The 26,161-nt window shown below is 38.1% G+C and overlaps 1 protein-coding gene across 1 annotated transcript in view; it reads left to right on the top strand.

Annotated features, from left to right (window-relative positions):
* The first annotated feature begins 6,932 nt into the window (after window positions 1-6,932).
* Window positions 6,933-26,161, top strand: part of RAMP3 (receptor activity modifying protein 3) — a 58,696-nt gene continuing 39,467 nt past the window's right edge. The window contains exon 1 of the mRNA XM_012543741.2: window positions 6,933-7,523. Within this exon, the coding sequence (XP_012399195.1) occupies window positions 7,472-7,523 (52 nt within the window). The 5' untranslated portion in view covers window positions 6,933-7,471. The remainder of the gene's footprint in view (window positions 7,524-26,161) is intronic.

Raw genomic sequence — 26,161 nt, 5'->3', positions numbered from 1 at the left:
TCTTTAAACCACTTATTTGTACAGAGTTGTTTTCATGGAGTCACCCCCTTAGACTGGGAGTTCTTCCAGGCCAGGGCCTGGCTTGTGCCTTTCTTTGTATCCCCTTAGTGCTTAGTCCAGAGTTTGACCCACAGTACTCAATAAATGTTTATTGACTGACTGATGCTTCCACTTATTCTTCTAAACTTTCTGCACTCTGGCTTCTCCCCTCTTTATTCAGATTAATTTTACTAACTGAAATGAAAAATGACTAATATCCTCTATAGTGCAAAACTGATAGACCTCTATCTTTCTAATTCTGATCTTTAAAATTAAATTAATCAACAAACATTTAACAATATTTGTTCTTCTATCAGTCACTGTACTAAATGATGAAGATACAAAAATTCATTATGATAGGGAGGACCACAAATCCATAAATTAGAATACACCAGATAAATACAGAGTATATCTCTGGCACATTTTTGGTAGTGACTGCCTTTTCTTCTCCTTCAGAATACTCTTTTCAGAGTTTTCATGATTCTGTTCTAGATTCTTTACTGACTTATGTGACCTGCTTGCCATTTAGTCTCTTTGACTAGATCTTTATTCATGTTATGGATCCAGGTGGTGACTCCCATATGCCTCTGTCACTAGCCATCTTTTTGCTCCGTGTACTCCTACTTGGGGACCTCATCAATTTCCCTGACATCCAATTGTCATCTCTATGCAAACCATTCCCAGGTATATTGATCCTGCCCTAGTCCATCTCCTGAGCTGTCCTCCCCAATTCCCATATAAAATCTGTTAGACATTTTGAATCAGATGCCCAATTTACAACAATCTCAACGTGTCCAAAACACAACTCATAATCTTTATTTCCCAACTCTCCCCATGTCTGAAATTCCCTATTCCATTCATCCAGCTTTGCAGGCTCAGTCATCCACAACTTTTCTCTTTACTTAGCCTATATTCCATCCATTTAGTCAAATGTGTTTTAAAGTCCTTCCTCTACAACATTTCTCCCCCAGAGGTTTACTTTTCTTCACTTACGTAGCTATCAGCCTCATGATCTTGTGCACCTCTCTCCTAAACTGCTCTAACAGCCTGATTGTTCTATTAGGATTATGCCTTCCGATGTTACTTTCCATATACTCTGTATTTATCTGGTGTATTCTAGTTTATGTATTTATGGTCCTCCCTGTCATAATGAATTTTTTGTATCTTCATCATTTAGTACAGTGACTGATAGAAAAACAAGTATTATTAAATGTTTATTGATTAATTGATTGTCACCCTTGGGAAATGTCCTGTTTCTTCTCCCCATTCAGCTGTAGATTTCCTGGGGAAGAATGTCAACAAATAAGTACTAAAAACTCTTATTACAATAACTATCTCATCCTCCCAACTAAAGGAGTAGCTGCCCTAAAAGGCCTTAATATCTAATTTGGCACAGCCTAGAGAATTGCTTTTCAGTGTTTACTATGGTTGTGCAGGAGAGCCAGTCTCAACACACTTGATGAAAGAGATCATTTCCTTCAGGTCTCTTTCCCTATTTCCTCCTTTTTTTGTTCCATTTTGCCACTCTTCTCACCATTAAAAGAAATTCACTTATTTGACAATAGAAAAAAAAACAGAGGATTCAACATTATAGCAAAATATCTAAGTAAAAATCACGAAGATCTAAAGGTAAAGTTCATTTATTGGCTATGATTTCAGGTGGCATTTTCTTAATGGAGGGTGGATAGCTTCTCCTAGACTGCCCAAATCACAAAATTTAACACACTTGATGAAAGTGATCAATTCCTTCCAGTGCCTTTCCCTATTTCCCACTTTCTCCACCCCATTAAAAGAAATGGGAGGCAGGCAACTGAGAAACTCACTTGTATGGCAATAGAAAAAATAGAGGATGAAACATTATAGCAAAATGTCTAAGCAAAAAGGATGAATCTCTAAAGGTAAAGTTCATTTATTGGCTATGATTTCAAATGGCATTTTCTTAATGGAGGGTGGGTAGATTTTCCCAGACTGCCCAAATCACAAAATTTCAGTGTTCTTCTAATATTCTTTGCTTTCATAACATCTTGTGGACCTGTCAGGCTCATCAATCCATTGTTTCCTATCTTTGCTTCAAGAATCCTCTCCTATTTGTGTTCTCAAATCCATAAGAGAAGGTCAAAATAGTAACTAAAGTGTGGGACAGAATAAAGGACTTGAAAGTCTTAACCTATAGTTCTACCCTGGACAAGCTTTTCTTAACTTTTTCAGTGCATTGAAGCAAATCAGCTCTCTTTTTTTCTTTTATTTTTTAATTAAAGCTTTTTATTTGCAAAACATATGCATAGATAATTTTTCATCATTAACCCTTGTAAAACCTTGTGTTTCAAATTTTCCTCTCCTTCCCTCCACTCCCTCCCCTAGATGGCAGGTAATCCAATGCATGTTAAATGTTAAAATATATGTTAAATCCCATATATGTATACATATTTATACAATTATCTTGCTGCACAAGAAAAATAGAATCAAGAAAGAAAAAAAAAACCTGAGAAAGAAAACAAAATGCAAGCAAACAACAGAAAGAGTGAAAATGCTATGTGGTCCCTATTCAATTCCCACAGGCCTCTCTCTGGGTGTAGATGGCTCTCTTCATCATAAGATTATTGGAACAGATCTGTTTCATTTCATTGTTGGAAAGAGCCACATCCATCAGAACCGATCACTGTATAATCTTCAAACCAGTTTTCTTAAGAAGAAATGACAGATTGGATACCCAATTGCCATGAGAAAGGGATTTTCCCATACCCACATTTCATATCTACAGTTAGAATGAACAAATTCATATATAAATTTTGAGATTGATGAGAATATTTTTATGAAGTGAAGAACTATAAGAACTTCTAGAAGAAGAGGAAGCAAGCAGGCAGCACCTTAGCTGCTCAAGTTCCAACTTAAGTTGAGATTCCTGGTCTTTTATCTTCGTAATGATGTGTGAGGTAGATCTGACATCAGACGTCACCATTTTTCCTTTATACCACTTACTTCCCTCCAATCATCTCTGTCATTAGAAAGTACAATATTTGTTCCAGTTTATGCTGGGTTCTCTGTGTATGGATACCGTTATTGCGTGTTCTCTCTCTCTCTCTCTCTCTCTCTCTCTCTCTCTCTCTCCATCTCTCTCTTCATCTCTCTCCTCCTCTCTCTCTCTCTCTCTCTCTCTCTCTCTCTCTCTCTCTCTCTCTCCCCATCTCTCTCTCTTCATCTCTCTCTTTCTCTCTCTCTCCCATCTCTCTCTTCATCTCTCTCTCTCTCTTCATCTCTCTCTTGCTCTCTCTCTCTCATCTCTCTCTCTCTTTCTCTCCATGTCTTTCTCTCTTCTTCATCTCTCCATTTCTCTCTCTCTCATCTCTCTCACCCCATCTCTCTTTCTCTTCATATCTCTCTCTCCATCTCTCTCTCTCCCCCCATCTCTCTCTCCGTCTCTCTCCATCTCTCTCTGCCTCTCTCTTTCTCTCTGTCTCTGTCTCAGTCTCTCTGTGTCTCTCTGTCTCTGTCTGTCTCTGTCTCTCTCTTTCTCTCTGTCTCCTCTCTGTCTGTATCTCTTTGTCTCTCTCCCCCCCATCTTTGCCTCTTTCTCTGCCTTTCTGCCTCTCTGTTTGTGTCTCTGACTCTCTCTCTCTCTCTCTCTCTCTCTCTCTCTCTCTCTCTCTCCTCCATCTCTCTCTTCATCTCTCCCTTTCTCTCTCTCCCCATCTCTCTCTTCATCTCTCTCTCTTGCTCTCTCTCTCCTTTCTCTCTCTCTCTCCCCATTTCTCTCTTCATCTCTTTCTCCCTCTCTCTCCATCTCTCTCTCACTCTCTCTCATCCCTCTCTTCATCTCTCTCTCTCTCCCCATCTCTCTTTCTCTTCATCTCTCTCTCTCCATCTCTCTCTCTTCATCTCTCTCTCCCCATCTCTCTCTTTCCATCTCTCTCTCTCTCCCCATCTCTCTCTATTATCTCTCTCTCCCCATCTTTGTGCCCCCCTCTCCCCATCTCTCTCTCTTCATCTCTCTCTCTCTCTCCCCATCTCTCTCTCCATCTCTCTCCATCTCTCTCTTCATCTCTTTCTTCATCTCTCTCTCTCTTTCTCTCCCCATCTCTCTCTTCATCTCTTTCTCTCTCTCTCTCCATCTCTCCATCTCTCTCTCCTTCTCTCTCATCTCTCTCTCTCTCCAGCTCTCTCTCTCTCTCTCCTCATCTCTCTCTCATCTCTCTCTGTCTCTCTCTGTCTCTGTCTCTGTCTCTCTCTCTCTCTCCATCTCTCTCTGCCTCTCTCTTTCTTTCTGTCTCAGTCTCTCTGTCTGTCTCTATCTCTATGTGTCTCTCTGCCTCTGTCTCTTTCTCTCTCTGTCTCCTCTCTCTGTCTGTGCCTCTTTGTCTCTCTCTCCATCTCTCTCTCTCTCTCTCCATCTCTCTCTCTCTCTCTCTCTCTCTCTCTCTCTCTCTCCTCCCTCCCTCCCTCCCTCCCTCTCTTATCTCTCTCCCTTCTCTCTCTCTGTCTCTGTCTGTTTGTTTGTCTCTCTCTTTCTGTCTCTGTCTTTCTCTCTTTGTCTGTCTCTCTATGTCTCTCTGTCTATCTCTGTCTCTGTCTCTCTCTGGTATGTGCTCTCTGTTTTTTTCTCTGTCTATGTCTTTCTGTTTTTGTCTCTGTCTTTCAGTCTGTCTCTCTGTCTTTGTCTCTGTCTCTTATTATTTTTCCTCCCTTACCTTCAATCTGTACCCAATCAGCAGCTTGTTATTGCCTGAAAACCTCCCAATAGAAGGAGAGATGTCATTAACTAATTTCATGTAGAATTTGGAAGGAGATTTTGATTATATTGTTAGAAAGTTTTTGTACAAACAAAACCAATGCAGACAAGATTAGAAAGGAAACAGGAAACTTGTGAAAAATTTTTTACATATAATGGTTCTGATAAAGGCCTCATTTCTAAAATGTCTAGAGAATGGACTCAAATTTATAATACATGTCATTCTCCAATTGATAAATGATCAAAGGATGAAGACATTAAAACCATTTCTAGTCATATTAAAAAGTGCTCTAAATCATTGCTGGTCAGAGAACTTCAAATTAAGACAACTCTGAGGTACCACAACACACCTCTCAGATTGACTAAAATGACAGGAAAAGATAATGATGAATTTTGGAGGGGATGTGGGAAAACTGGGACACTAATATATTGGTGGAGATGTGAATATATTATATATCTTATATTATATGCATTTATATAAACAATATGTTTAACTCTTTGTGACCCCACTGGGATCTTTTTTTTTTTGGCATAGATACTGAAGTGGTAAGCTATTTTCTTCTCCAGTTCATTTTCCAGATGAGGAGATTGAGGCAGACTTAAGTGACTTGCTCAGGCTTATACAGCAAGTGCCTGAGGTTGGATTTAGAACTCAGGTTTTCCTGACTGTAGCCCTGGCATTCTATCTGCTTTGCCATATAGCTGCTCTTCATTATCAGAAAGGGGGTGCCACCTCACTTGAATGCCAATCAACTTTTCTTAGTGTAGCCAATCATAATATTCCATAACTACCAAGACCTTTTCTTTGTTGTGTGTCAATAAAAGGGTTCCCCTCCTAATTGGAATCCCTGGCTTTACTGAAGTTGCCAGTTGAACCTGCTCTGTTAACAGTGACATATGTCACTGTTAACAAACTGATTTTTGCTTAGAGTTGTGCACTCAGTTTATCTTTATTGATTTTTTTTTTTTGCCACATCAGCATTACTTATTATAGAAGTGGTGATTACATTCACTATCTCCCAGTTTTAAAGTCTTTATAATGGAATAATAAATTTGACAATGGACTTGCTATTGACCTCCAGAAACACTCTTCTTTATATCTAATGATTTTCCTTATATGGAGAGAGCTTATCAGTTAATTTTTTTTGGGGAAACAATCCCTTGAAATATAATTTTAGAATTTACTCAAGTTGTAAGGTATGATAATCTCGACTCCTTTATTCAGTCTCTTATGTCTCAGAAGGAAGGAAAATGAAAATAAACATTAAAAATGCAGAGAGAGAAAAAAGAAGCAAGGTCATAAATCCTCCAGGATTAGATAAGATAGTAACATAATGCTATCACCCCTGTGAGTACCCTTTATTAAGTGCTAGCCACATTCTGAAAACAGACTTTTGATAAAACCTTTGTAGTTCTGATGAAAATGACATCGCATATTAAATTTGTCTCTGATGTAAATCAGAGAGGTAGCTTGGGTTTACCTGGAAGAACTTGGCTTTAAATTCCCCCTCAGTCCCTGACCATGGACCATGAGCAATTAACCTCTCAGAGCCTCAGTTTGCTCATTTGTTGGGCTACTAGTAGTTGGAGCAATGTCTTCTAAAATGCTACCCTTCATTATTATTATCACAACTAAAGGAATAAGAAAAGAGTTTGATACTTTGGGAATTGACAACTATCTTTGGACAGCCCTTACCTTGCTATTTCCTCTTTCCATTTAGATCTATCCCAAGGTAGCCAAGTGGTACAGTGGATGTAGTGATGGTCCTCGAATATTATTATTATTGGGAAGCCAAAGAAAATCAGAGTAGTCTTAGCAGTGTCCTTGCATAGAAGGATAAGGGAAAAGAGACTCTTAATCGATGCATCCTGAGCTTTGGTGCTTGAAGAAAAAGGTGTGAGTGTGTGTGTGTGTGTGTGTGTGTGTGGCCACTAAGACCTCCGAAAATTCATTCACATTCACATTCGTGTTTGGACAGTCTGGTCAGGAAAAGAACGAAGACAGGACAGCTACATTTACACAAACACACGTGGTGCTGATGCACAAGAGAGCAAAAAGGGAAACACACAGACGCACACAGATACACACACACATACAGACACACACATACACAGACACACACCATTCTCTCCCGTGACAGCGTCTAGGTTTTTTTCTCCCTCTGTTTCTCCTTCCTCCTGCAGTCCTGTTTCGCTGTGGTTCCGGCTCTAACTCCCCAGGAGGATCCCAGAATAGCCATTACATCCTCTTCAGTCTCCATCCCATGCAAAGAAGACCTGCCGTGCGGGGAGGGAACAAACCACCATCCTCCTTCCCCTCCTCCTTCCCCCTCCTCCCCCCCAAACAAAAAAGAAAAAGAAATAGGAGGGTTCCAGTTCATAGGCTCTGAGCGGCAGTCTGCCTCTGCTCGAGAGGCGGGGGCAGAGGGAGTCGTGGGAGATCGCAAATCGTTGGCTCTCCTCCCGCTCCTGCGCTCGGGCTGGAGAGAGTGGCGGGTGTCCGGGCGCATCCACGCTGAGCCTGGCTGCTGCGCGCTGCTGTAGCTGCTCACCTAGCTCGGACCGCCTCGGACTCCCTCTTATTCCCGGCTCCTCCTCCGATCCTCCCCTCTCCGTCCCTCCTCTCCCCGCCTCCACGAGCGGGAGCCGGACCCTGGCTCCACTCTTCAGTGTCCCTTCTTTGGGAGCTTCTCCGGAACGAGCGCGATGGAGCTGCGAGCGCGGAGGTGGCTACGACTTTTCCTAGTGCTCCTCTGGGGTAAGCGGGGGACCCTGAGGGTCTGAGAGAGACAAAGGGACTGGGAGTCGACTGGGTGCGAGGGAGTTTCTCGCGGTGGCTCAGAGGCAAGGTTTCTTGGTGCGGAGAGCTTCCTTTCCGAAAGGAGGGAGCGGCCGCCTTCCCGCTGGATCCTCTAAGTTTTTCTTTTGAAATCTTGTCTGTCTCTCTGGAGCTATATACTTGAGAATCCTCACCCTCCTTCCTTCTGCCTAGTCCTACGCTGCTCCACCGGTGCGAAAAGAGGGCTTGAGCCTATGGGAAGGAGGAAGGAGCTGTCCCTGCTGCCCACCCGTGAAACTTGGGCGAGTGGTGAGGCTGGCCAGCGAGACTGTGAAAGGGGTCTGACGGGAGGAATTCCGCCGAGTGCTTGCGCCTCTTCTGCCTTCTGTCTCCCTCGGTCTTTCTGTCTCTCTGTCTGTCTCTGGCTTTGTCTCTCACTATCTCTCTGTCTCACTGTCTGTCTCTCTCCGTCTCTCTGTCTCTTTTTCTATCTCTGTCTCTGGGTCTGGGTCTCTCTTTTCCCCTCCCCCCCCCCCCCCCCCCCCCCCCCCCCCCCCCCCCCCCCCCCCCCCCCCCCCCCCCCCCCCCCCGTCTCTGTCTCTCTCTTCTCTCCTCCCCGTCCCCAGTCTATCCGTTTGTTCATTTTTCCCTTTCTCCCCTACCCCAGTCCCAGACTAGGGGGCCAGAGGAGTAGAAGAGCTAGGGCTCTTGGCTGGAGGCGGGGTTTCATTCTCCGCGGTAGGGAGAAGTGGACTTGGGGTCGGCATCAGTTGATCTGGGAATTTTCTGGCGAAAACGTGATATATACCTGGGAGGCTGCTGGACTGTGACCACGGAAAGGGACATGCGTTTTCGGACGCAGAGCTGAGGTGCGTTGTTTCCCTTTTTCATTTGTCTGCTGGGTTTATTTATTTTTTGATCTTTTCTTTTTTCGGGAGTGGGGGAAGGAGGCTGGTTGGGAAGCGGAGCGGGGAAGATATATGGTCTGAGAACTGGCCAGAGAAGATTTCAACAGCAGCTAGAGTTGGGTTTCAATCAATTTAATGGACCTGGGTTAGAGTTCGGCCTTTGTTGTTGGCTACCTGTTTGACTCTGAGCTAGTCATTTCCCTTTCTCCAAACAGCTCTCATTTCTAAAAAGACTAGGTTGCATTGGATGAAAGCTTCCTTTCAGCGCCAAGCCAGAGAGCGTTCCTATTTCTTGGATTTTATCTATTTTTCTCCCTATGAAGATGCGGGTAGTGGTTGCTGGGACTTCAATGTGGGGGTGGGAGTGGGGGAAGAGGATTAGGAGTTGTAAACTGGCTGGATTCCTCCCTCCCCTCAAATGATCTTTCAGACAGGCGTTTCTTTGCACCCCTTTATAGCTTATCAATAGATGGGATAGCTGGAGTTCAAGAGGCACCTTTCTTCTGGCTCCCTCCCTCTCTTTCCGGAACTTCTCTCCCTTCATTCCCTCCCCCGACCTCCTCGCCCCCTTCCCTTCATCTCCACCTTACCTCCGCCCCTTGCGTTTGCGGGGGTTTTTGAAGCAGCTCTGAGGCTGAGGCTCTTTCCTCCCTCCTCCTTCCCCACTCCCTTGACATCTCATATTTAAAGTTGCAGTTTTTGTTGGAGGGATTGTCTTGTTTAAACGTTTTATCTCTAGTCAACCTCCCCTTTCCCCACCCCTATTCTCTTCTTACTAGTACAGTGCTCAGTACACAGAGGTCATAATAGATGTTTGTTAAATTGAAAATGAAAGGCATGGACGAAAAATGAGATGGAAAATAGGGGTTGGGACAAGGATTTAATTGAGATCCATTTCTCATAAGTGAATTGATTATGTAAAAGCTAAAACCCATTTGTCACAGTTGTATGAGTGTTTTTTCCCTTGTTTTGGTGGAGGTGGGGAGAAGCTGGTGATGTGATTTGGATTAGAGACCCACACTTTAAGGGAGAATAATTGGAAGTGGTAAGAGGTGAAGGCCAGAATCTGTAAAGAGCAAAAATACATTTCTAAGATGATATGGAAGGAAGGGACTTTTTCCTAGTGGTCATTCACTCCATCCTATCTTCCCCAAATCCAATTATTTAAAATTTCTCAATTTGAAGTTGATTGGTAAGATGCCATGACTTCATTTAGTTTGCACAGACCTGGCAATGAGTTGATGCCATTAGAAGTCTTGTAGGTTAACAATTTTTTTTAATGACAACAAAAGTTCTGCTTTAACTTGCTTTAGCTACCCCAGAGGAGTTATATTAGATTTTTGGTTTAATGTACTCTTTAATTGTATGGAACCTAGAAATGTTTTTTTGGTGTTTATGATGTGTTTTACTTTGAGAGTTAAAAGTGTTGTGGTAAGGATGGTTTGTATAGGCATGTTGTAAAGTTAGCTTTGGGTGTGCATGGGTGGATGAATTGTGTGTACCTGCCTTTTTTGCCTGAAGGCTAGATGGAAAATGGAAGAAAGGAAACTTCCCCTCCCCCCCAATGTTATAGGAATAGTTCATGTCAGAAGAGTTCAATTTTGTGATTTGAGTCTTAAAATTTCCAAATTCTTCATGACCATTTAAAGGAGATAACTAAAAACCACAAACACTTTCTATTTGGATCCTAAAAATGATTATTTTGGAAGATCCTTGAAATTATTACCTCTGGAATTCCCTGTTATTATACATAAAAAGTGTGCTACCCCGCCCTACAAATATGTAGATTTATGTGTCGATTTCACAATTAATTCTAATATTCACCTAGTCCAGATTTTTCAGTTCAGCACAGGGCATATATTGTTGCTAGGAGGTTATGAAGGATTTATTTAATTGAATGTAATATGTTAATTGATTTTTCTCTCCCTCCCTCCCCCCATTAGGATGCACTAATGAAAGGAATGCTCCTGGTTTTAAAGAAATTTGTTATTCTCCCTTTCTAGATTTTTATTATTTTTTGGTATAGTTCCCAGAAATTAACAGGGAATTAACACAGAATGCTAGGCTTGTAGTTGGGAAGGCTCATCTTTGTGAATTCAAATCTGACCTCAGACACTAGCTGTATGACCCTGGGCAAGTCACTTAACTGTTTACTTCAGTGTTCTCATCTGTAAATGAGTTGGAGAAGGAAATGGCAAAGCACTTCACTATCTCTGCCAAGAAAACCCCAAACAGGGTCACAGAGAGTCAGACATTACTGAAAAATGATTGAACTACAACAGCAAATAGTGTGTTCAATCACTTTCTGGATCTACTGTAGTTGGTAATGGGTATCTTGCCCAACATCTTTAGATAAAATGAATGTCAGGTGGTAGAGCCTTGGGATCAGGGTTTTATAAATAGGTAGGTAGTGTCTGCATGTCTTTGTAATATAGTTTCCCAGCTTGGTTACAATGTTAATATGAAATGGCTTTATTGAGAGTATATTCCTATAGTTTTTTTGACTACTTAGGGTGATTTATAATATCACAAATAAAATTCACTTAAAAAAAACCATTTTAGTAGGATTATTACAGCAGAATATAAGGTCCTTGGGAGGATTTTTTTTTTGTCTTTGTGTTCCTAACACTTAACATGGTGCTTTGGCCATAATACGGACTGTTTTTAATAAGTTCTGATTTGCCTGGGTTGAGTTGCATTCATTGGGTTGCATTGCCTGGGATCCTTAGAGCTGGGAGGATGTAAAATATGATTTGATTCAATTCCCTTATTTTACAAATGAAGTGAGAACAAGAAAGTGACTTGCCAAGATCATGCAGTTAGATTTTGGCAGAGTTGAGAGTGAAACTTAAGCCTGTTGGCTCCTATTTTCATGCTCTGCTAATGATATCACACTAGTCTTTTTATCATGGTTATCATCTCTGCTTATTTATTTTTATTTTTATTTTTCCCCCATTTACTGCTCTCCTGCCTCTGGAGTCTGGAACTCATTGTTTAAAACAAAAGAAGCAAATGTAATGCACGCTAGTTTATTTTTAGGGTCTGCATGTTCTTTTTCAGCTTTAAGAAGCAAAGAGCATTAGTATTTTTAATGTTGTAATGTCCTATCCATTTAATAATGTAACAGGTAGTAGGAGTGAAAAGCACCTATTTGTATTTATAGAAAACGGGTTCCATGCATTTACTATATGGGCTGAATGTATGTTTTCTTTATGGAAAGGTATTTAGTCATTTGCTTAATGCTATTAGCTCAGATTCATTATAGATATATTATAGAGCCATAATAAATGCCATTATTCAGTATAATTTGAAAAGAACCAAGCAAAACAAAACTTTTAAGTGATTAGAGTTTACTGTTTTGGGCTTGAGAACGTATGTCAGAAGAAATTGGGAAGAGCAAGGAAATACAAATCACAAAATGCATTTAGAACTCTTCATTTCAGCATTGACACAAAAGGTCTCTTTCTGCAAGCGAGAGTTAATTTAGCCTACCCTGCTAATTTTACTGTTAAAATTATGTATTGGGCTTATAAATTTCTAGACCTTCATCTATTCATTCATTCTTAGAATCTCTAAGGTCATCTAGTTCCATCCATACTTCTATAGGAATCCCCTTGGTGACATTCCCAATGACTAAACATCTAGCCCCTGAATGGACATCTCCAGGGATGGGAGACTATTTCCTGAGACTGCTCATTCTTCAAACAAGCAAACAAAACAAAGAGACAGAAAAAAGCCCTTATAAACAAAAGTACTTCATTAGCAGTTTTAACTTGAACTTCCTTGCCAAATAGTGGAATTGACTTTTGGTGTAAAAATGAAGAAGTCTTATCCCTGATTTGTTGTTATGTATTTTAATTCTGTAAATTGCTGTCATTTTCCACTGCCAACAGAGACAGGGATCTCATGAACTACACAGATGGGAATTTTATGAATTGCACAGGATTTTCCAGATGGTGGCAGCAGAAGATATCCTAAATTCATGCCCTAAGTCCCCAAGCAAATTATTCCTTGGAAGAGATGAAATTTGTTACTTTACTAGAATTAAAAGCTGGAGGAGGGAGGAAGCGGGGGGGGGGGGGGGGGGGGGGGGGGGGAGAGAGAGAGAGAGAGAGAGAGAGAGAGAGAGAGAGAGAGAGAGAGAGAGAGAGAGAGAGAGAGAGAGAGTCCTTCATTTTCTACCTTTTGGTCAAAGAAAATATATAGTGGAACCCCAATTTTGCACTCGTATGCTGCATTAAAGTATGATCTTTCTTTCATGTCATGGCCCTTCAGTTATCTGGAGGAAGCTATTATATCTTCCTGAAGTCTTCTCTTTTCCAAATTTAGACATTCTCACGTTTAACTAATTTTCACTTAACTTTTTTTTAAGCCAGCATCTCTGATCTTTATTCTTTATATACAAGATTTAATTGACATATCTCAATGCTTGATAACATGACTTCTTATTTCACTTAAAAAAAAAAAGGGAAGCTATTCACCAAGAGCTCCCTCTTCTTCCTTGCTCCTCAACTCACACCACTCAAATGCCTTCTGTCACTATCTCCTGTCATTCCTATGTCATATAACCCTTCTTCTTCCTCTTTCCCTCCCACTCCCCACCAAGGGAAACTCCTCTACATGCACACATGATCCTGTTCTGTCCTGTTTTTAGCATATTGCTTCCTCTAGCATCCCTACTCATTCTCACCCTCTCCATCTCCTGTTTGGTTCCTTGATGCTTTTAAATAAACACATGTGTGTCCCATCTTTAAAAAAAAAACAAAACTTCGCCTGATCTGATCATCCTTTCTAGTTATCATCAGATATTCTTCTTCCTTTTTTCAGCTAAATTCCTTGAGAAAAAAGTCTATAATTGGTGCTTCCACTTCCTTTTCTTTCACTTGATTCTAAATCTTATGCAATCTGGCTTTTCACTTTTCTCATTTAACTGAAACTATTCTCTGTAAAATCATTAGTTATATTTTATTTGAAAAATTGAATGCCCTTTTTTTAAATCCTCATTCTTCTTACCCTCTCTATAACTCTCAACACTATTAGTCATTTTCTTTTGATATTTTGTTGTCTTTAGGTTTATGTGACACTACTCTCTACTGGTTTTTGTTCTACTTCTCTGACTGATCCTTTTTAGGCCTGAAAGACTTGAATTTTTTTTCCAGGTCATATCTGCTAACTGTGACTTTCTTCCAAAGCTTTATTCTAGGTTCTTTTTTCTTTGACCTCTATATATTATTTCTCCTGATGATTTCATTTTCTCCCATCAACTCTGTGCTGATAATTCTCAAATTTTAAATTTGGCCCTAATCACTTTCCTCTTTCATATCCCCAATTGTCTATTGGCCACCTTAGGTATCTTAAACTCAACACGTCCAAAATCGAATTCATTGTATTTCCCTCAATCCATTTCCCTCTTTCCTTCCCTATTACTACAAAGGACATCATCTTCCTCCAAATTATCTAGGTTCATAACCTAGATGTCATTTTTGACTTGTCATGTTCCTCATACCTCACATTCAAATAGTTGCCAAATCCTGTTAATTAAACCTTTGCAACATTTCTTGTACATGCCTCCTCTCATCTGTCATCCATTGCCCTGGTAACTGGTAAGCCCCCATCACTTCACACCTGAACTATTGTAATAGGCTTCTAGTTGGTCTCCCAACCTCATCTTTCTGTATTGTTGCCATCCTCCATTCACCATTCTAAGTGATCTTCCTAAAATACTATTCTGACTACCATGTTTCCTCTCCCCTCCCGATTCAGTAACCTCAAGTGGCTTCCTAATAAATCCAGGATCAAATGTAAAATCCTCTGTTTGGCTTTTAAATCCTTTATCACTGGGTCCCTTTCTGTCTTTCCAGTATTCTCATACTTCATTCCTTTCCACATATTGTATTATCTGATTACATTGACCTCCTTGTTTTAACTTGAACAAGTCACACCATCCTCCAACTCTGTGTATTTTCATTAGCTTCCACCCTTGCTTTGAATTCTTTCCCTTTTTATCTCCATCTTTTGGTTTTCTTCTGTCTCTTCTAAAATCCCACCATTTTGCTTAAAGCTCCTGCCTTCCCTTTTTCTCTGCTGTTTCTCTTCTCTGTCTCTTTCTGGCTTTCTCTCTCCCTTGTACATAGTTATTTGAATGTTCTCTTCTTCAGGAGACTATTTAGATTCCTCTATTAGAGCTCCTTGAAGGCAGGGACTGTTTTGGCCTTTATTTGTGCTCCCAGTGCCTACCAAAGTGCCTGGCGCATAATAAATACCTAATAAATATTGGTAGACTTGACAATTTTTTTTCTCCTTCCTTACTTTTTTTACTTTAAAATGAGACAGATAGAAGGAAACTTTTATGCACACCCAAGATCTGATCAATATTCTCTGTAATTTTCCTCCTTTTTGTTTCATCCTTCCCTTCCTCTTTTGTTTATACTTAATAATTATTGACATCATGATCAATAATATGAAGTCCATAAATCTAAGGAACTTATAGTAGAGGAGATAAAACATGTATATAGATATGTCAACATAGAATATGATAAATATATGAAAATATAAAGAAGGTGCTAGGAAACAGAATTTTAGAGCAGAAAATGATTTAAAAGATCATATAGTCAGATCCCTACTTGAAAAATTATACATAATCAGTGTCAATTCCCCAAGGTAGCCATTCTGAGTCATAATAATCTCAGAGATCAGAGATCATGGATTTAGAGTGGGATCTATGATGGCATCTGGTCCAACAATAAAAATTTAACCATAAATTTTTATGGGTAAAGAAACTAAAGCTTAGGGAGGCTTAAGTGACTTGCTCTAGATCACATAGATAGATATTAAGGGGCAGGAATGGGATTTGAAAGCAAATGTTTTCACTAATGATTTTATAGATCCCAAATACTTGAGTTCTTTTCTCCTGATTGAGCATTCTCAAAGTATTAACATAATTCAGTACCACCCAAAGTTTTGCTCTCTAAACCTTCTAGTCAGATAATGTGATGGGTAGAGGCGATGCTTGCTGGGAGTAGAGTAGAGTTGTAGGTCACTCTTCCCTGTTACTCTAGCTAGTGCTTAGGAGACTATGGTGACTGATTTTTTTTTAATGCTTTGTCTTTCCTTGCAGGGATAACATATGGACTATTCTTTTTTTGTCAGTGGTAGTTGTTCTTTCAAAGCAAGTAAAATAGTATATATTTGACATTATCTGGGAAAAATAATTTTTGCAATTACGCCCCTCAGAATGGGCTCAGAATAGAGCATCATGGGAAGTGAATAAAAATGCTATTATTTCTAAGACATAGGGTAATCCTGGTTGTTTATGACTAAGAAAATCACTTTGGAGATTAACTTAGTTACTGCAAACATACAAGTTCTTTAATTAGAACTGTATGAAGGAGCAAATTGCTTTGCTGGCAGAAAACTGCATTTTCTCTGATTTTGTAAAATATTAACAATTTTTGGTTTTACCTTAAGACTTTTGTCTATGTGCCATCCAAGTGACAGGACACAGAAATGAGCAACATATTTCTGGAGCCAAATGTTTCTTCCTCTCATCTTCTTTCCTCCCCTCCCCTCCCTTCCTCTTCTTTTCCCTTCCTTTCCCTCCTTTTCCTTTTCCTTTTCTTCTCCCATTCCCTCTTCTTTTGTCTTCTCTTTTTTGTCTTTTCTCTTCCCTCTCTCTTCCTCTCTCTTTCCCCCCCTTTGTTCCTTCCTTCGTCCCTTCCTTTTTCTTTTCTTTTCCTCTTTGGTACTGATTGATCCTTTCTTTTTCTCCATTCACTTCAATGAAATATACTGAAAACTGAAGAATGAGATATTTTGACCTTAGGGTTTCTCTCTGATACACAAGGTATACTGAAACTTTCTTGGTCTCTTTATCCTTCAGATTGGGGTTTTTTTCCTAGGGCTGATGAATAAGTGACCAATTTGTTTAAAGCTCTTCATAGCTTTGGCCATTTCTTGATTATAACTTTATTTATGAGAATAGTATTGTTTTTGCCCAAAATACAAGACCACACATGGTATGTAAAAATGTATGATTTTTGCATGGAATGAATTGTAAACATTATGGAATTTTCCTAAAAAGTTCTGTAGATAATTGACTTAATAAAAAAATTTGACCTAAGCAACAAAGTGGGAAGTCATTCTTCTTTTAATCAAAATTTAGCCATAGTCATATTGGATTTCATAGTTAAGGAGTAGGTCATTTTATTTTATTTTGTTTCATTTCATTTTTAGTAGGGAGGAGGAATTGAGCCCTAAGGGGATTGGGTTGAGAAGGAAAGCAAGTTTGAATTTCAAATATGATGTCAAATTGAGTGAAAAGAAGATGAGAAGTAGTTATGTCAAAGGCCCTAGGGAACAGAAGTTAAATGCAGAGAAGGCCTAGAGGGACCATGGTAATACCTTTTTATGGAAGGAGGAACTAGATGTGTTAAATAGATCTCAAATTAATGGGCAGAGATTGTAGAGAAGCTGATTTTTATGTCATGTGTGGTAAGTGATCTGCTGTCCAGTTTACCTGGAGTAAAAGTATGTTAAAGGCAGTATTTCTTAGGACATAAAGTTGTAAAGAAAGCCAGAATGCCAAAAAAACTTTTGACTTGCTCTTTAGTCTCGACATGGTATTTATGGAACATTCTTCATATGAAAATTAGATTTCCAATGCTTTATTATTTCTTCACTGATTTGAATCTGTATTGTAATACAGGTCAAAATGAATTGCTCAATGTCATCCCAATCAGAATTTTCTGGCATTAAAACATGAGGACTTATAAAAGTAATATTAAAATGTGTTTCTCATCTTATCTGCTGTGTATAGTATATTCTAGATAGTTGAATACCTTGCTTACCCCTAATCCAGGTTTTTTTTTTTAATTTGGTAGGTAAAAGGAGACTGAATAAGATTGGATGGGGGGGATAGAATGGGGAAAAAGATCGCTTTTGCTCTCTTGCAAAAAATGGTATTAAAGGAAGAGTCAAAGATAAATTTAATGTTTGAGTCTAGGGGTTTGAGAAAAAGGTCTTGCCATTAATGGGAAGTTAGGAGGAAAAGCAGCAGCAATGAGTCAATGAGTCAGCAAACATTTTTAAAAATACTATGTGCCTGGCATTGTACTAAGTGCTGGGGATGCAAAGAAGGGTAAATCTATTTCTGACCTCAAGGAGCTCACTTTCTTATTGAGAAAAAAACATGCAAACAACTATATAGATATAAGATATATACAGGATAAATTGTAAGTCATTTCAGAGAAAAAACATTAGTATTAAGGGGTATGGTATCAGGAAATTCTTCTTTGCTGAGGAAGCCAGAGAAATCAAGAGGTGGAAATAAAGAGGGAATACATTGCAGGAATAGGTTATGAAGTATATTTTATGCAAGGTAGTCAGTGCTGCTGGATTGTGTGTGTGTATGTGTGTGTATGTATAAGTGTATGTAATTCTTATAGGGGTAGTAATGGTTTTGGTTTAGGATGTATTAAATTTCACTTATGAGTAGAACATCCAGGTAGAGGAGACCGGTAAGCAGTTAGAAATATGATCTGGAATTTCCAAGAAGGGATAGATATAGATTTGGTAGAGGATGTAAAAAGACAACAATGGTGATTGAGCTTCGTGAATGTGTGTATTTAAGGCACCAGGAACCAGTAAGAGAAACAGGATTAGAGAGGCTATAGAAATAGCAATAGGACCTTGAATCAAACACTGCAGAGAAGTCAAGAAGAATTAAGATTGCAAAAAGACAATTAGATTTGTTTATTAGAAGGTCATTACTGACCTCTTGGGAGAGCAGTTGCGGAGTCCAGATGGCAAGTGGTTGAGTGGGTGATGAGGCACTCTGGCAGAGAGGACATCATTCTTCCAAGCTCTTAAGTAGTGAAAAAAAAAGACTGAAAGCTCAAAGGGATTCAGGGTCAAAGAAAGGATAACATAGGATAGAAAAGACTTAAGATGTGAGTAGGAAACAGTCAAAGATCTGGTAGAAAGGAAGGGACTGAAGATCAATCTATCAAAAGCCTTCATTAAGCTCCTGTTATGTGCTAAGCACTGTGTGCTAGAGACAGAGATTTACAAAAACAAAAATGAAGCAATCCCTCCACTCAAAGAGCTTACATTTTGGGGGAGACAATATGCATGTAAATAAGTACTTTTAGGATATATAAAAAATAAATACAAGTTAATTCAGTTTTGGTTGGGGAAAGGAGGAGAGGGCATTAGTCTTTTGAGGAGGAGTGGAAAGGATCAAGAAAGGCTTTTCATAAAGAAATGTGACACTTGGGAAGAATTTTAACAGAAATAAGTGCTTCTCAGAGAGAGGTGAATTGAGGCATAATTCTAGGCCTAGAGGATGGCCAGAGCAAAGATAGGAAGAATGAAAGCACAATATCATGTGTGAAGAATAATTAGAAGCCACCTTTACTGGATTGTAGAGGAAAAGAAGGGGAGTAATGCATGATAAGTATAGAAAAGTAGATTGGGGTTTGATTGTAAGAACTTTAAATTATATTTTATTTTAGAGGCAATAAAAAGCCATTGGAATTTATTGAGGGAGTGTGTATATTTAAGGCTTTAGGATTCAGTAAGAGAGAGAGAGGATAGAGAGATTATAAATCTTAACATGTTAAAATATGCACCTTTGGGAAATTATTTTGTCAACGGGTGTAGAATGAATTTGAGAGGGTTAGATTTAGGCAAGAAGACCAATTTAGAGCCACAGAAAGGGGGAACATTTGATGTAGCCAGGTTCTTATCAGGTGGGAGTGCAAGAACCAATAACTCAGGGAGAGAAATAAGCCTTGGAAAAGAAAGGACATACTTTATCCTCTGAATTGGGAGGCAAGGATGAAACAGGAATTGATGTAAAAACGTTAAGGTAGAAAGGAGGAAAAACAATTATTAAACAACTACTCTGCAAGACACTGTGCTAGCTAATAGGAATAAAAACCAAAACAAAAATGTCTCACCCCTCCTTTCTACTCTGCTGCTATAAGTTATATATTGGGAGAGGCAAATCTGATATAAATACAAGATCATGTATGCTAATTCTTTATCCTCAATTGGATTTTAAGTTTCTTGGTGAGACTCTTATGCTACTACTACATTCTTGAATAAGACCTAGAAAATACTTAAAACATTATTAATTATGTAGGTATTTAATACTTCTTGACTTTCCAGTTAGAGAAGATATGGTTGGGGGCATAAAAAAATGGTGTTGGTACTGATGGTGAGGCAGGTGGTGAGAAGAATGCTTCCAATAAAAGGAAGATTGGCTAGAACTGGCACACACTGTGGACCATGTGAGACACTCATCAATCAATTGGGGCCAAAGGTGGGTGGAGATCAAGATTAGGGCAAGACTGCCAGAGTTGAAAGGGTTAAATCTTCCTGGATTATTTGAGAGTTGGTCGAATATGCACCAATATTTAGTACAAGTGAATTGTTCATTTATATTTTTTCTGCCTTTGGGTCAAAATAAAAATTGAGTTCTGATAGTTGAAACCACACTATCTCAGGAACACTGTATTCAGATGTTGTTTTGTCCACAAAAATTAGGAGGAGGTTGTTGACATTTCCAAAAGAACAAATAAGGACAGAAAAAATGAAATGGCCTATAGGATCTATCACAACTCATATTGAAATGGAGACATAATTCAGGCTGTTCTTACAAATATTTATTATGATAAAAATTTTGTTTATCAATAGCTGTTATCTGTTCCACTTAAAAAATGTTTGTTGAATTATTTATTGAATTATTGACAATAGTATTGGTACATGCATGTGAAAGTGTGAATGTTAGTTATGCAATTATATATCTTGTATTATAAACATTTTTCCAGATAAAATTAAACCATCTGGTTTTAGAGGGCTATTTTCCATCCGAGGGAAAGAATACTGGATTTGTATGTAAGAGATTGGCATTCAAATTATGACTTTCAAAATTATTAACTATGTGATTTTAAACAAGTTATTTAATGTCTCCAAGTCTAAATTTCCTTATTGTAACGAGGATAAATTCTAGTCACAAAATTGCTGTATGGAAAGAAGGTTGAAGCTTACAAAATGAAAGAAATGTAAGCTAGTAATATTAAAAGAAATACCTTTGGTCACGTCTAGAGAAGAGACTATGTTATATAGCAAAGGACATTACTGTTAAGGACCATGCCTAAGTGCACTGTAAGGGGAAGGTCAATTCTCCAAGAGCCTCTACAGCTGTAAACATCTGAAGGTGTTGCAAAGCAGCCTTTACTGACACAGGTGTTGCTTGTGGATTGGGAAAATAAATTGGAGGCAGAGGGAAGAAGAGAGAGGTCAGTAGAGCCTCTCAGTGGGGAGGTCAGAGAACATCAACTGCCTGTCAGTCTCCTTGAATCACCATCATCCTCTCATAAGAAGAGAAGAAAAAGTCTACCAGAGGTTATATATTATGTTCCCAACACATTACTGCTGAAATTAATTTATGGAGATAGTGGCGTACTAAATTACTACAAGGGATGATCTTATACAATTAGAACAGGGCATTTTATCTTTTTTTGGTGTCATGAATTCATAGTGAAACCTGTAGACTTCTTCCCAGGATAATATTTTTAAGTGGATAAAATAAAATATATAGAACTGCAAAAGGAAAGAATCATATTGAAACAGTTATTGAAATATTTTCAAAAATTGATTATGGACTCCTGAATTAGAAAATATAATAGAATTCACCTGGAAGAACAAAACTTTGAAAATCTCAAGGGAAAATATAATGAAAAAATATAGGCATGAAGGGGGACTTGGCATTACCAAATCTGACTGTGAAATGGGGCTATAATCATAAAAAAAACCTATTTAATACTGGTTTTAAAAAATAGAAAAGCTGATAAATTAATAAAATAGGCAAACATAGTAGCCTAGTGTTCATTGAACTCAGGGATACCAACAACTGGGCCAAAGACTGATAAGTCTTACTGGGAAAATTGGGAAGAAGTAAATGGCCAATTATCTTGAACCATAAACTGTATTACAATAATCTCCAAATGGAAAATGATCTAATTTAAGTGTTATATCATAAAATAACTAGAAGTTCCTAGTACATCTATGGTAATGAAAAGAATTCTTAATAAAACAAAGAATAGAGATGATCATAAAAATCAGGGGAGGGGCAACATGGTTGCTCATACTCTAGGAAAATCTGGTGGATGAATAGAAGATGGATTTGAGTGGGGTGGGAGAAGATGAGACTAATAGGCCATTTTTGAGGCTAGTAATAATAATCTAGATGCTATCTAAATATCAGGTTGTACTATTATATATACTAATATGTAATTATTAAATTACAGTGATATCCCCTTCATTAGGGTCTACTCTGATGCTCTGTTCTGATAGACTTTGAGAATTATTTTCACTATCCCATGCCAGTGGGATGCAAGCTTTGCCAAGCTCTGCCAAAACTCATCCAAGAACCAACCTTGCTTAATGTGGAAATACTTCATCATATGGGTCACAAAATTAACTTTTTTTTTTTTTAAATCCATAAAGACTCACAAGATAGGCTTTTAAGATAAGGTAGGCTCTTAGGATAAAGACGTGTTTGGTAGAGGGGATACCTTTGTTCCTGAAATAACAGATTTCTTGGGGGGAGGAAATACTGAAGAAAACCATAAGCAGAGGATAGAACAGTTGTTGTAGGATTTTCAGTAGCTGAGGGAAAATATCTAAAGTAAATTCTTTCAGATAATTACAGACATGCAGAATGTTAGAGAAAGGTGAGAAGGTACTTTCAAGATGATCTTGGCTAAATTTTTCCATGTTACAGCTGAGGCTCAGAGACATGCCCATGATCACACAGCTAGAGTCAGGATTTGAAATTGCGTCTTTTATTAGTTACCAAGTTCAATGTTCTTTCCCTTGAATATGCTTTGGGATGACTACTCTAGGCCCCTTGGAAATGGTAGCAGAAGATCTAGAAAAAGTGAAGATCTTTTTGCTATCCAAATTAATTGAAATTAGTTAATTTGTACTTTATAAAAAAACTTTATGGTTTTCAGGTCAGCCTTATCATTTTCCTGTGGATCAACTCCTTATATGATAGAGAAGACTAAGGAGTTCATATTGAAGTTCATTTAAAGAGTGGGTCATCAACCTATAGGATTGTGAGTTGTGGAGACAAAAAAACAGAGCAGAAAACCATTGTGGTAATGCCCATTTGAGATGTTTCTTCCATGCATGATCATTTCTTTCTAGCATTTAGAGGACAGTCTTGAACTTGACAGCTGATAAAAAAATCTTTTTGTCACTTTCTTAGTACCACTGCAGTGTAAGTTTTGATAAGAAAGGTGTGTTATTATAGGGAGATTGAAAGTCTTTGACTTCATAGTGTTGATATCCTATTGTTTTCAGCTCTGTTTATCTATCAATCAGTGTTGGAGGAGGTTTGATGGGATAGGAGTCACCACATCTGCATTATCTGCTCTTTTTAATGGTACTTTACCTGCAAATTATCATGTTCTTACTATCTTGAAAAAACTCGAGGAGGGCTCAATTTCTGCTTAAGTGAACCTATCCATATCATTTTAAAGTTACCCTATAAAACCTGGCTCCACCTTCAAGCTGTTGATGATCTTCAGGGATCAGCTCCTCAATTACCACCTTAATGTACCTATAATAACTCCTTTTATTTTTCTTTGTTCTGAGTTTTACCTTATTAGTAAGAGTGAAAACCCAAATTAAGAATTTCCCTTTCAATAATGGGCCATTCATTGTTAATTTAATTTCCAGAGAAGGGAGGAAAGTTAGATAGAAAATTGTAAACTTTTTAAAGTTTTTTTTTTTCTCATTATAAGAGATGGAAGTTACTTGTTTGAAAATGCATTTTTTTCCATAAGGATTAAGAAAGCATTTGTAGAAAGTAGCAAAGGTAATTCCAGATGTAGTTGGATTGGAGCATATAGGTGGTACAGTGGAGAGAGCAATCCAATCCTGGATTTAGAAGGAGCTGAGGTTAAATTAGGCCTCAGGCTTTAGCTGTGTGACCCTGGGCAAATCACTTAATTCCAAATGCCTCTAAAAAATAAAATAAATATGATGTTGGTAAAAATTTCTAGAGATTGTCTGGCCTTTGTTAATATCTTGAGACTAGTGTGAGCTTCGTCACTAACACTGACCTTTGATTTCACTAATACTGGTATTCCCTCTAATGGTGAATACGGCAACCCATCCTTGACCTCCTGTTTTTTTTTTTAAAGCTTATCTACCTCCTTTTATTTTGAAGATATATATGTGTGTTTGTATATATATATATGTGTGTGTATATATATGTATGTACACATATATATGCCTGTAAACATTTTCTTTATGCTACATCTGTTTATATGTGCATTTATTGTCCCTTTTCTCTCCCCACTTGTGAACAAGGATTATTTCATTTTTTGTTGTGTATGCACAACAGCTAGCATGGTTCAAGGCACATAGTAAGCCCTTAAATATTTGTTGATTGGCCTCTTGTAAAATGAGAACACTCAGCTATGTGGTTTCTAAGGTCTCATGGTTAATTGTTTAGGTTTTCATGGCTTATAATTAGTGGCAAGAAACTTTGAGGGTCTTCTCCCAAATGAATGTTTTTGTGATGGTAAAATAGACCATTTTGTGTCACAATTATTGACTAGCTGTTAGTTTTGTTGACTTGGACAAACTGAAGCCTGGGAAACACCTTGATTTAGAAAGGTCAAGGCTATCTATAATGCATTTGGTTCTATCTATCTCTTCCTAAAAGTTTGTGCTGGGGGCCTGCCTATGTTTGCTAGGTGCCTTGGAGTACATGAGCTGTCCATCAGCACTTTTGTGGTGTGATCAACCAGCCTTTTCTTTCTTTCCTTTTTTTTTTTTTTTTCCTGGCTCAGATGGTTCTTGGGTGATGTTTGTATATTTTTTTTTTCCTGTTTAACACTATAGTATAACCTAGATTGCTCATATTCAACATGTAGGTATCTCTCCTTTATCTATTGGATCTTACTTGGCATAATCCATTCTAGAAAATCTCTCCTTCAAACTTTTTAGTTAAATTTGTATAAATCAATGTAATTAAAACTGATAGAATAGAGGGATCTTTTGAATTGATACCCTGAGTATACTCAATAAATATAGACTTATGGTCTTTATTTTTTGATTCATTTAATGTTTTTTAATTAAAGCTTTATTTATAAAACATGCATGGGTAATTGACTTATGGTCTTTAACACAACTTTGGTATCATATTGGTTTTTAAAAGAACAAATGTAGAAAAATAAGGAGAACTATAAATTTGACCAAAAAACCCTGACATTTAGAATATAGTTTTTAAGATAAAAAAAAAGCATATTCTCTATAACAACCTATATGGTATATGGGCAGATATTTTTGTCCCTATTTTTTTAGATGAAGATATAGGTTCAAAGAAATTATTTCCCCATAACTACATAGTAAATGTCAGAGTTGAGATTTTAGGTCTTTTGATTCAGAACTTGGCATTCTTTCCAAATATGGGAAGTAGAATGTATGTGTATATAAACATGTATGGTGCTATAGATATGTGATTGTACCGGATAGTACAGCTTGGCAAACTGGTCTCAGAGTTAAGATTTTTATTAAGTCGTTTATCAGTCAATAGAGTATTGCACTAGTCCAATAAGATGTTAAAAAAATACTAACATAAGTACACTGAAAAATTGGATAGAGGCTTTTTATAGGATTTTTTGAAGGAAAATGGATAAAAATGTCCAGGATAGTCTGAATAGATTGTAAACTGTATCCTTATATGGAGTACCCACATCAATGAGGCCACAGTTCCAAGTAAGCATTAATCAATTCATGCTGTTGTCTAGTAAACATTGCTTTCATTCCCAAGTACACACTAATCATCAAAAAAATCAATTATCCAGAAAAGAATGAAGAAACAATTCTTCATCAGATATGGATGCTTTCTGATGCTGCATCTGAGGAATTCTGTGAAATTTACTGGAAATTTGACTTTAGGTTCGATAATCTGTGTTAATAGAATTTCTTTTCCGCCTCTCTAAATTGTAGCCATATTTGTCCATTTTCTGGAATAATACTTTTAAGTTTTCCACAATTTACCAAATTAATTTTAGCAATCCTCCATTATATATACAGATTCTTTCAGTATCAGATGGTGCAATTTATCTTTATCTAGACATTTGACCAAATTTAGACAGACTACTCTTAGTCTGTCTTCAACTTTTTATGGTGATTGAACTATCCTTTACAGTTTGAAGAGCATTCCTTCATGAAGAAAATGGAAATAAAAGGGGAGATCAGTAATTTTTCCTTCTTGTTAACAACATTATACCATCAGGATAACTAGCTTATGTTTGTCTGGCATTTTTCAGTTTGCAAAGTGTCTTCATGTGTCTTCTCATTTATCCCTCATAATGACCCCGAGAGGTGGCTAGGGCAAGTGACACTCTGTATCCTTCGTATGAGGAAACCATGGGACCGTGTGACTAGGAATGGTGGGGCCAGGGCTTCTGGTTCTTGGTCGTCTGTGTCTCTTTTTAAAACTTTGTTGTTGTAGTTTGTCCTTTCTTCTTGAAGAGAACCATTGATATCAGGGTGATGTTTTGACTTGGAAATGAATTAGATTTAAGTTCTGCAAAGTCATTAGCCTCTCCTCCAGAGCATTAGAGTCCAGTGGCAAGACATAGATGAGATGACTGGCAGTGGTTCTGGATGCAGTGGAAG

The sequence above is a fragment of the Sarcophilus harrisii genome, chromosome 1 (genome assembly GCF_902635505.1).
Source record: "Sarcophilus harrisii chromosome 1, mSarHar1.11, whole genome shotgun sequence".
Lineage (NCBI taxonomy): Eukaryota > Metazoa > Chordata > Mammalia > Dasyuromorphia > Dasyuridae > Sarcophilus > Sarcophilus harrisii.
Note: the sequence above shows the minus strand (reverse complement) of the source record. Positions and strands in the feature narration are given on the sequence as shown.